Source organism: Capsicum annuum, chromosome 3 (genome assembly GCF_002878395.1).
Source record: "Capsicum annuum cultivar UCD-10X-F1 chromosome 3, UCD10Xv1.1, whole genome shotgun sequence".
NCBI lineage: Eukaryota > Viridiplantae > Streptophyta > Magnoliopsida > Solanales > Solanaceae > Capsicum > Capsicum annuum.
In genome coordinates, this window is record NC_061113.1 from 262,783,424 (window position 1) to 262,795,443 (window position 12,020).

General features: G+C 37.0%; 2 protein-coding genes and 1 non-coding gene across 6 annotated transcripts; 1 reads left to right on the forward strand and 2 right to left on the reverse strand.

Moving 5' to 3' along the window:
* The first annotated feature begins 516 nt into the window (after positions 1 to 516).
* LOC107862099 (sucrose nonfermenting 4-like protein) lies at positions 517 to 10,114 on the forward strand. 4 transcript variants are annotated; one of them, XM_016707550.2, is made up of 14 exons: positions 517 to 871; positions 1,752 to 1,839; positions 3,984 to 4,166; positions 4,320 to 4,454; positions 4,556 to 4,615; positions 6,545 to 6,634; positions 6,808 to 6,942; positions 7,198 to 7,339; positions 7,440 to 7,616; positions 8,481 to 8,544; positions 8,664 to 8,733; positions 9,191 to 9,287; positions 9,376 to 9,491; positions 9,680 to 10,114. In XM_016707550.2, the coding sequence occupies exons 1-13, from the start codon at positions 687 to 689 to the stop codon at positions 9,465 to 9,467; spliced, it is 1,518 nt and encodes a 505-aa protein (XP_016563036.1). In that variant the 5' UTR covers positions 517 to 686; the 3' UTR covers positions 9,468 to 9,491; positions 9,680 to 10,114. The 4 variants fall into 4 exon arrangements, 3 of the variants coding, with proteins under 3 accessions (XP_016563036.1, XP_016563035.1, XP_047265925.1); XM_016707549.2 differs by having other exon boundaries at positions 9,683 to 10,114; XR_007053947.1 differs by lacking the exons at positions 9,376 to 9,491; positions 9,680 to 10,114 and having other exon boundaries at positions 8,481 to 8,565; positions 9,191 to 9,263.
* Positions 10,091 to 12,020, reverse strand: LOC107862098 (pentatricopeptide repeat-containing protein At5g61800). The gene has a single exon (XM_016707548.2). The coding sequence runs from the start codon at positions 11,712 to 11,714 to the stop codon at positions 10,119 to 10,121; it is 1,596 nt and encodes a 531-aa protein (XP_016563034.1). The 5' UTR covers positions 11,715 to 12,020; the 3' UTR covers positions 10,091 to 10,118.
* TRNAS-AGA lies at positions 11,807 to 11,888 on the reverse strand. Its single transcript has one exon. It is a non-coding gene; the product is annotated as a tRNA-Ser (tRNA).

Below are 12,020 nucleotides of genomic sequence, written 5' to 3' on the forward strand. Positions count from 1 at the left end.
GCCATGAAATTAATTTTTTTTAAGTTGAAATTAGAGTCGGAGCAGAAGTTTGTTTTTTTGTTTGATCATAAATATAAATTAGAGTTGTTTTTAACTTTTTGTGAGAGAAATAAAAGTGAAAAAAAATAAAAAACAAGTTTCATCCATTTTCACCTTTTTAAATATAATTTGAAATTCTCATGACCAAACACTATAATTTTTATTATAGTGATGTAATTTGAAAAAAAAAAAGAAATATTCTCATGGCCATTATCTCTTGTGACCATTTCATCATGAAAATTAAAATTTGAAAAAAGTTAAAAACAGTTTTTTTTGTTGCTTTTTATTTTTTCAAATTTAATTTCAAGTTGTATTTAAAATTCTTATAGCCAAACATCAACTTAAAATTATATTTGACATAAAAAAAAATTCTCATGACCAAACCGACCTAAAATTTTAACTAACAATAAAAACAAATATCTTTCATATTTAACCAAATATGTCGATACAAAACAATAAAGTATGTAACAACCATGAAAACAACCCATAAGTAAATGACAATACTTGGGGAAAAGGGAAAGGGAACCAATGGAGAATTTCTGCAACTATTTCAAACATCATACTACTAAATGCTGGCTTGTTAAAATAAATAAATAAATAAATATAATTTCCACTCTTCGCTGGCTTTTTGTCACTCGGAGATACCGATGCTCTTTTGCTCCCACCATTTTCCCTTTTTCTTCACTGATTTTGTTGATTGTATTTTTGCTAAAGCATGTGTTCATACAAAATCATACAAGGGGAATTCTGAGTGTGAAGTGGAAATGGTACTAATAACTTTTACATGGCGCCATGGTGGTACTCAAGTTTTTCTTTGTGGTTCCTTCCATGGGTAAGTAATTTCCATTTCTCAATTACTAGTGCTCTTATCTTTTTTATTTTTAAATTTGTGGTAATTGTGGGTTTCTGACCAAGCTTGCACACATCTTTATTAATTTCACAAAATATTTGTCACATCTCACTAGCAACTGGTAACAAGTGGATACATGTGGACACAGGATAGCAGGTAGCTCTGTCTATCGAGGCTAGGGCATATTATTAATTTTACAACGTACTTATCACCTCTCACCAGCAACTAGTACCAACTGGACAGAGGATAGTAGGTATAACTCTATCCATCGAGGTTCGGACAGACTATTAATTTCACGACATATTTGTTACCTCTCACCGGCGGCAACAAGTACCAGGTGGAAAGAGGATAGCATGTAACTCTGTCCATCGAGGTTAGGACAGATTATTAATTTCACGACATATTTGTCACCTTTCACCTCCAACAAGTACCAGGTGGAAAGAGGATAACATGTAACTGTGTCTATCGAAGCTAGGGCATATTATTAATTTCACAAGATATTTGTCATCTCTCACCAGAAATAAGTACCAACTGGACAGAGGATAGCACGTAACTCTGTCCATCGAGGTTAGGACATTATTAGTTTCACTACATATTTGTAGCCTCTCACCGTCAACAAGTACCAGGTGGAAAGAGGATAGTAGGTATCGCTGTTGCTTGAGGTTAGAACAGATGAGAAGAAATCACCGAGTATTTTTGTCTATTCTGGAATTTGAACATTGACCACTAGACTATACAGCCTTGGGTTCAATGGGCTTATCTTTCTTTTTGAAGAAATTCTTATTTTATGATTCTACAAAGTGCACTTTTACATGTTTGTTGTTATGTGCCCACTAAGAGCTGAGAGATTTGGGTGTTGTAGATGGAGCGAGCAGATACCGATGAATTTGGTGGAGGGTTTGGTGGCCGTTTTCCAGAGGATTGTTGATGTTCCACCCGGGTATCATAAGGTATTCCTTGAACTTTTAGGTGATGATTATGTATTGAGCTATGGTTTCGTAAAAAGTAGACGTAAAATCAAAAGAAAGGGCTACTTGAACATTTTTGTCTTACGCGGGGGTAGCCACCTTAGGCAACGGGTGGTCCGGTGCATGCCCTTCGCGGGGAAACTATGTGGTGTACAGATGTTAAATATTAGCTATTATGAGTGTATATTTAGTTTTGCACATCCTTAACACAACTGGGAATACAATTTGCACACCATTCACCAAATTCCTGGCTCTGCCAATACGTGGTGTAAAGGGAAAACGGTCTCATCTTTGTCATACAGTACAGCTGCAAAGGCCTAACCAAGTTCATAGAGCTAGAATTTTGGTATTGTAAAGAAATGGATGAACAGGAAGAGTGTTTCAAGACTCATGGTTAACTTTATAATTGAGGTCTTGAGTTACTGGCCAGTTAACTGCTATGAATGATTTTTCCCCTTCCGATTAGTGTTTTCTTACTCCTTCACAAAAGCTATGTGTGTTTATTTCTGTCATTTTGAATTGACTCTCTCAGGAGGTTGCCAAGCAGATTGTAACACCTTCAATTGCTGCAACGTGTGTCTGTTGAAAAAAAATCTTACTTGTACAACTAGATAATATCTGTGTATGGTTTCTGAAGGCCAATGACTGTCCTGGAGGAAAGCTTAAGTTTAAAGGCATAACTGCTTATGTCGGAAGGATCGACCTCATCTTTTTCTTCTGTCTCTTACTTCTTGACCAAGTTAAGTGAATAATGTAACTTGTTTTAGGGTATTTCATCTTCAGGCTTCAGCAGTACACTGTACACAGCTAACTTGTTGACTATACTTATCCAAAACAAAAGTTAGCGGTGTACTTCTGAAGGTTGTAATCGCATATTTCTCCCAATCGTGATGTTATGGCATAAGAAGGTTAATTTGCTCCCTCCTTAAATTTTCTAGTTTCTGTCTCCTCTGGAACAGGTAGGTGTATCATTGCAGTGCAGGAAAAACAAAAGAATTTAATCTGAGTCAAAATTAAACTTGGGTTGCTGGTTTTATCGTCTGTGGCTTCTGCCTTTGTGTTTTAATCTCATTCACAATATGATAGTTCTGGAAATTTCACTATCCATCTTTAGGTTCTGAAAAATGATGAAATCATAGCTAGTCAGTAGCATATCCAAGCAACAACAGTGATTATTAGGTGACCTTTTTCAAGTACAATCTAATCTAAGTGCTTCAAGCCTATATCAAGTGGATAAGTGAGAACCAAATTTTCACCTACATTGTTTAAGGGATTATAATGTGGATAACTGATACCCATTTATCACCTACATAACATTGCTTTCTCCGTCCTTCACAGTTTAGATGATTTCAAAATGCAATAGCAACATTAGGAAAGTAAAGCTGAATTGTCTTGTTGTAATTGGGTTAGGTAATGATAGTTCAAATAATAGCTAAATGTGTGGACGATGGAAGGTGAGTTGATAGGATAATATGTGAATGATGGAAAAACACAGGTAGTGTTACTTCTCATTTATTCGAATTCTGGAGATGGGAACTTGGTATTTTGAAACTGATCAAATGAATTGGATGGATTATATCTGAAAGTGAGTTAACTTAATTAAGACTAAGTGAATACTCCAGGAGATATGTCATTACTCACTGTGATCCATCTTACCATCTAATACCAGTACACTTTTTGTGTTGTGGATTTTAACTGCCTCTAAGAAGATGCATTGATGGCTTATTGTCATCTTAGTATCAACAAATAGTTTGGCATGTAGATATATTATCGAGATTTAGTATTACTGTATGGGCATTGGTTTTCCTCCTGACAATAATTTTTCATGTCTAATTCCCGAGGATTGTGGTATTATTTGATTTTGATGCATGCTGTGTTACTGATCAAAATTTGTATCTTATATGTCTATTCTGGTAGATCATTTGATATTCAGGACCATCCTTGTTTTCTTAACAAGCTAAGCATTTAGCAAGTGTACCTCTTCACAAGAGAGGGGTATCATAAAGTTCTACATATTGTAGCAGTTACTGATCGTATTATACATGCACAGCCACACCTGCTTAAGTTAAAGGAAAGTGTACATTTTGTACGGAGTTGAATTTACTGGCTCCAAATGAACTATGCAGTACAAATTCTTAGTTGATGGCATCTGGCAAGTCGACCAGGACCAGCTTTGTGTTCAGGATGAGTATGGTGAAATCAACAACTTAGTATTTGTTGAGGAATCAGGTTCCATGCCTTCTGCCTTACCAAGAGAGGATACTCAGTCAAATTTGGCCTCGGGTTCTGCTAGAAGCATGCATCCAGAGGTTAGTGCCGATCAGAAAGAATTTCTTACTTGATATGGTTCATGACCCAGTTTCCTTTTCCGTCCCTCGTTCTGAAAACCACTCATAATGACTACATCCAACCATTTTCCTTCACATTTTAATTTCGTATAATTTCGTTGTCATACCAACCAGGCTTCATCTTCACGCGGACTACAACTTGAACCAGTCATGCAATTGTCAAACAATGAAATAAATGTTTCCCGGCATCGTCTATTCATGTTCTTGTCATCTTCCCAAGCATATGAGCTGATTCCAGATTCGGGAAAGGTTTGGAAGTCTTTATGTGTGTGTCCCCTTATATTTTGCCTTTACTTAATAATATCTCTAGTTAAATTTACTGACTACTAGTTGGTGATTCTTTGTTGCAGGTCTTTGCGTTAGATACTGAAGTGGCTGTGGAACAGGCATTTCATATCATGTATGAAAAGGTTTGGTTTTCTATGCCCACTATTGATTGTCTTCTTGGCTCCTCTCGCGTGTCAGAGACACCTTGGTCCTCAAGCTCAAGGTTGTTGCTAGTTATAAATAATTGTTCAAGCAAATTCTGGAAGTTGTAAATTGTCTTGGAGATTTGCATATCAGTTATATCCAAGTATACATTTCAAATATGGACTTGATTAGTTAATCAAAACAACCAAAGATTTTCTGCACTTTATTAAAACTATATTTTAATATATTGGGTAAAATATGTGAAGGTTGTTTGCAATGGTTTGACCATAGCATACTAGACCTTCAACTGCACCGGTTCGTAAATGTTGCACTATGATGATTGGAGGTATTTGATAAAAGAAAGAAAATTTAATTTACAGGATACGATATATTTGGATCGAAAGTGTGAACCATACAAATATTAAACTAAAAAAAGAGGAAAATTTTGATTTCGGAATGGTTTTCCATATGAGATGAATCTATTATTTTGATCTGTTATTTGTTTTTAATTTGTATGGACTGGCCAATATTTGTCGGATATAGTTACTCACCTTGAAGCCCAATACCAGTGAGAATGCTTCCTAAGGACCAAACCTAACCGCTGGGACATACAATATAGACTTAGCAAAAGAATTTTTAGTTTACAAGATACAACTATTGGATCTATGTCAATTCCATACAAATATTACACCAATATTACACCAGAAAAAGAAAAAATTCCTTGTTTTCGAAATGGTTTGCCATCTAAGATGAATCTATTAGTTTGATTTGTTTTTTGTTATTGAATTGTGTGGATTGGCAAATAATTGTTGGATATAGTTGCTCACTTTGCAATACAATACCAGCAGGGTTGCTGCCCAAAGGAGCAAATTGACTGCTGGGACATTCAGAATAGACTTAGAATTACACGGCCTTGTCGCAAAAGTCAATTGTTTTTTTCTTTTTTTCAGAATCTATGTGGTAGAATTACACAGCCTTGTCGCAAAAGTCGATTCTTCTTTTCTTTTTTCAGAATCTATGTGGACTAGCAAAGAACTCAGTACCAGTGAAAGTGAGATACTCCTTCAAGCAATGGACTCGGACAAACAAAGTCCTTACTCGTATTCCACCAACAACTCGCGTATCGTATGGAGCTTTTTCCTATCCTTTCTGCGTAGACTTGCTTCTCACCTGTGTCAAAGGCCACAAATCATAATGGAAATAAAATATCCATATATGTTGAATGATTTACATGTAATACAAAATATAAACCCTAGTTTTCCTTTAAACGATAAGTTGTTGAATATTGAGTATTGTAAATGGGTTCAAACAGACCATAATGGATATTGAGAATTCATATAGTTGACCCTTGCTAGTTTGGGATAGAATCCTAGTTGTTTTCAACTTCCTGTTGTGTAAAACCAATTTGATTTACCCTCTGATATCTTGTTTATATGGTCTATTCCAAAAAGTGACTAGTGTTTGTGGGAGACCTTTGTATAAAAGGTATGAGCATTTATGGTATGGCTTCTTGATTTCTGTTTCAGATGTTCCTATATTGGAGGTTGTGGAATACAGCGTCTAATATTCTTTTCCCAAATTTTTCTCTGATATGGGGATGTGTCTTTTGTTTAGTCTGTTGTGCTCTAGGTAATCTATTCCTTGGATTAGTTTCATTAAAACATAGGAAATAAAAAATATTACTTAGTGCTGGTAAATCCTGCCAAAAGAATGTCCCTGTATAGTTGGTTGGGCACCAATGCAATTGTGTGTGGAATTACACTGGGTATGTTGTTGTGATCTATGCAATCGTGTCGGTTCATGCTATCCTACTAGCTCTAAGAATTGTATCTCCTTGTCTTTAATGATTTCTCCTCCATTCAACTTCTATGTTGATTTTGTTTTATGCTTGGAATTTCTTGAAGTTAATTAGTTGAATATATGTTTAGCGACTTGCAGTGATGCCTCTTTGGGATGAGAGGAATGCAATGATTACGGGAATGCTTACTGCTTCTGATTTCATTTTGATCTTGTTGAAGGTACTTTTTAATTGCTAAGCGTTGCTGGCAACAAGTTTTAAATTTTTAGTTATGAATTGAAGTGCTGAAAATTGAGCCAGAGAAGAATACTTTTGGAGGAAATATTTTAAATTCTAGTACACATCTATGCTTCTTTCCTATATGTCACAACCAAGGTTTTACTATTTTCACAGCTCCAGGAAAGTCATCCAACGCTGACCAACGATGAGCTTGGAATGCACACGGTTTCAGCTTGGAAATATGGAAAATTCCAATTTCATGCAGAAGTGTCAGGGGCTATGGTACCTCCAAACAGAAGGGTACTGCAAGTATGTAATCTTTCGGTTGGCTGGAGTGTTAGCTAACTATCTTTCTTTTCTAATTGCTATACGGAATACTAATGTTTTTGCTTTTGTTTATCAAATCTGTCCTTGCAAGTTTTGGTTTCTATTTTTGGGGTGGAGGTGTACCATATTTGCAAGTTAGCTAACCATGAGAAAATTGTCTGTCTTTTCTAGCACAGCAGCTTCTATTAGAATCCTTGTTCTTTCTATTCATTGCTCCTATTTTCTCTGCAATCACAGGCTGCTCCTGATGAGTCACTGAAAGACGTGGTCCAAACATTATTACAAAATAAGATATCTGCAGTTCCACTTTTACATTCACCAGAAGATGGGTCATCTCCGCAGTTGTTGCATACTGCATGCCTTGCAGGAATATTAAAGCGTATGTTTGCCTATAGCTTGCTTTCAATTATGAAGCTTTGTTTCCACAGGATGTTTTTGCAAGGGCTTATGTTGGGTTTATTTATTTTGTCAAATTTTAGACATATGCAGGCATTTTAGGCACTCTCTAGAGTATCTGCCTATTCTACAGCAACCAGTGGGTAATCTTCCATTTGGCACCTTCACAGGAGAAGTTGCTGGAAGGCCAAGCAGCCGTGTATTGTTGACATTACACAGCAGAGACCTCCTTAGTTCCGCTCTTAAATTACTAATAGAAGGTACACAATGATATTTCTAGAGTAGTACAAGATGAACAGAATTTGGAAGTGCCCTGTTGTGAAGCCTGTGCTTTTGAGTATTCTTTCTGTTTACTGAAAACTGTGCATTTGATTTCCTGATGCATGTACCTTCTATAATTAGCTGTATACTATCTCGTCAATATGGTTGCATTACTTCATTCAACAGAAAATCTTCTTTACAGTGCAATGGTTATAGCATAAAGCTTTGCGACAGAAGATGAGTATTCGTTCCTATTGTAATATTCATTACTAGGTGATCTTGAAAGGTCAACACAGCTTAGTTCAGTATGGTAGGATAGCTTCATTTAAAAGAAAAAAATATCTAGTCTCAGTACAGTGGTCAATACATAAAGCGCTGTTATTGAAGCAGTGAATGTTCGTTACCGTTGATCTTTAGTGGAAGGTCTAACTAAGCTTTGGTGAATCGATTTCAATGTAAGGATATCAATGGGCTCCTAACCTATAAATTCATAGCTAGCAATTCTCAGGCTCATGGTTTAGTGATAATTCACAATTGGCAAGCTAGGTTCCTGGGAGAAATAAGGTTTAAGTTCTCTGGTTTTTCTGTTTTTTCATCCTTCCCCCGGCCCGTCTGTGTCTTTCATTCTTTCTTATTCCTAGTCTATATGCTAGTGAGGTTCATATTTACTATTAAACATGTGATACAGACCTGATCCTTCCACTTCCACATCTCAATTTAGGAATTGCATAGTTGAATTAGAATACCCTTCCTATTGTTATTGGGATTTTACCCTCTCCAGTCAGTGATTACAGAATTTTTAACATTTTCTTGTTAGATATCTTACGTTGTGTGCTAAGCACATTGTTCTCTTGCTCTGACAGGTGGGATAAGCTCAATACCGATCGTCGATGATAATGGGGCCCTGATAAATGTGTACTCTCGGAGGTAATCCATGCGCTTCCAATGGTAAATTCTTTTAAGATTTTTTATTTTCATGCACATCGTTGAAGTTTTTTGGTTTAATTAAAGCCTTCAGATTTCTATTTATGACTGTCTTTATATAGTGATATAACCTCTTTGGCAAGAGACAATGTGTATGCTCGCTTTCGGCTTGACCAGATTATCATGACTCAAGTGAGTTCCTTTCAGTCCACCATCTCTTGTTTCCTCAAGATTATCATGCTTGCTAATATAAGTGAGGTGCTACTGCACAATAGAATTGTATGGAGTACAAAAGTTAGTGAATTTTTTAAAACATTTCAAAGTTAGTTCTTTCGCGTACAATATTACTACTCTATGAAGACTTAAATGGTATCGTGTGGCATATGAAGCTTCTTAAACAATTATTGGTTTATTACCTACCATTTGGTTTTTGCTCTTTGCTTGGAACTCTTTCATCTTGATGTTCTGGGTAAAAGTTCTTGGGAGTTGTTTTGTAAACGATGTTCGCCATTGTTGATGTCCGTTCTTAGGGTATGAGGGCATTCTATCACTTTGTTTGTAAATCCTTGAGGAAAGAGTTTTTGGAATTGTAATCCTGTTGTTACCTATTTTCCTGCATATGATGCAATAATTTAAAATTGGCTTACAGGTCCTGCAGGTCTTAGATGAAACATCCCATGATCGTTGTAGGACATGCACACGCTTTGATTCACTGTATAGGATAATGGAGCTCCTTTCAGATCCAAGTTTGTACCACTTCTTTTTTTCTGTCTTGACATTTTTCTTGCTAGCATCATAATCTTGTAGTCTAAATGCCTCTTCTTTTTGTTTCAGCTGTGCGGCGTGTTGTGGTCATTGATCCCACTAGCCGGCATGTAGAAGGCATAATCACTTTGAGAGATGTGTGTAATCTTCTTTTAGGCTGAAATTCCTCTTGAACTATTTCACAGGTATTTAGATTTTACTCCCTGAAATAGCAAATCAATTTGCATATTATATGTTGCGCTTGCTGATTATGCGCTTTCGTTTGAAGTATTGACATACTAAAAGGACATAAAAGTTACTTTAAAGAAAAGTAGTGACCTGGATCCAATGATCTTTATGGTCATTATTTATTACATTTCATTGTTTTGTTTAGCAGGTGGGAGTAAACTAGTACGATGACTTTGTAATGGCTGCTCTATTGCTCAAAGAGAAAAGTTGTCATTGTGTCATTTGGCTGAGTGGAAGAGATGTTTACAATCATCCCAATAAAGCATAATCCACTGGTGTATAATTGTCTGCGGTAGCTTTTTGCAGAAAAATACGGTAAAATTGTTGCACAAACACAACAAACGAAGTTCGTGTAGTCGAGGACAAAAGAGAACACAGAAAATCTGAACTAAGATGTATGTAACTGAAGACTTCCCTTACAATTAAATAACTGTTAGTAGTATAGTTGAATAGTACAACAGCAGTTGTACTTCAATCCCAAGCATATTGGGTTATGTTGTATATGAATCCACACTATGCATGTTGCTGCTCCATTTAAGCATGTGTCAGGTTAATATGAACAAGTGAATGTTGGTTCATCTTTATCAACAGTAATATTGCTTCAAATTTAGTTGCAGACAATTTAAGATGGAATATATCTGGTCGCTCTGAGGGTGCAATTCATCCCATGAAATAAACTCATGTGTCGCTCCATTCAATTGAATCAAACTACAACCAGCATTCTTCTTGATCTGTGCAGAGTCTCTTCTTCTCCTTATATTGACCAAGTCGTCCCAACGGCCAGCATCTGCAAAGACATTTGCCAAGATCGAATAAACCCCACCATCTTCAGGTTTCACCTCCATCACATTTTCAGCAGCTTTCACTGCCAGCTCTACGTCACCATGTATCCTGCACCCGCCAAGCAAACCACCCCAGACAAACACATCACCAGCCATTGGCATCGCCTCTATCATCTCCATAGCTTCTTTAATCAACCCTGAACGTGCCAGCAGATCCGCCATGCATCCATAATGTTTTAGTTCTCGAGGAACACCATAAACCCCTTCCATTTCTCCAAAGAACCTCCTAGCTTCATGAATACGACCCCCATGGTTACACCCCACCAACAGTGCCAAAAAGGTAACCCCATCAGGCCTAATGCCAGTCTCCACCATTTCCGCGAAGTAATCAAACAGTAACTCACCATGACCATGCATTGCTAACCCAACTAGCATAGCGTTCCAAGTAAACACTTTCTTGTCCTTGCTCGTCTCAAATAACTCTCTAGCAACATCAATGCACCCGCATTTGCCATATAGATCAACCAAACCCGTACACAAATATGAATCTATCGCGATCCCTTTCCTTCTAATAAATTCATGTATCGACTTCCCCTTTTCTAGCTCTCCCAGTTGTGCACAAGCTGAGAGAACAGAAACCAACGCGACATTATCAAACTTCACATCTAACATAACCATTTGATCAAACAACTCAATCGCATCTCTACACCGATTCATTCTCGCATATCCAGCCAAAAGGGTACCCCAAGAAACTCCATCTCTTTCAGGCATTTCATCAAACACTTTCCGAGCATCCTCAATCTCACCCGCCTTAACACACCCATCAATCATCAAATTATAAGAAACAACATCTCTGCTACAACTTTCGTCAAACACCTTACGTGCATCCCCAATACTACCATTCACATTATACACACGAACAAGATTATTACATACAAACACATCAACTAAAAACCCAAACTTCAACGCCTGGCAATGAAGGGTCTTACCGAGAAACAACGAGTTCAGCAACCCACAAGCTTTAAGAACGAAAGGGAAAGTGTGGGAATCAGGTGGAACTGACATTCTCCGCATTTTGAGGAAGTAAAAGAAGGAAGTGTTGGGAGAAGAAAGAAGGGTGTTAGCTCGGATAATGGTGTTGTAACAGAAAGTTGATGGGCTGTTAATGAGGCTGAAAATTGAGGTGACATAGTGAGTGAAATGGGGGTGGGTGGGTTGTTGTAAAGGGACTGAAGAGAGAAGGGAAGTAAAAGAATGGAGGATTTGAGGATGGATAAGGAGGTTATTGGTAATGGATTGAGCATGAACTTGATGAATCTGTGAAATTGTTTTGCATTGTTGTTTTAATGTGAATATTAAGTAGGATGATGATTGTTTTTTATAAGTTATTTTAACCATGGAAGTTGTTATTCATTGTGGAAAATTGAAAGCTATAGCTAGCACAAGTGAATGACAAAATGGAAAGTGGAGTGGAAAACGGAGAACAGAAACGTGGACGGCAGGATTCGAACCTGCGCGGGCAGAGCCCACATGATTTCTAGTCATGCCCGATAACCACTCCGGCACGTCCACTCTTTAGTCATAAACTTCATAATTATTCTTTCACTTTACGAAGCACTTGTAGAATCAAAGATATGTCTCTCTTTCGAGTCATTATTCATAATTGTGTTGGTTGCAGTTCAGAGTCTTTCACTTTATGAAGCA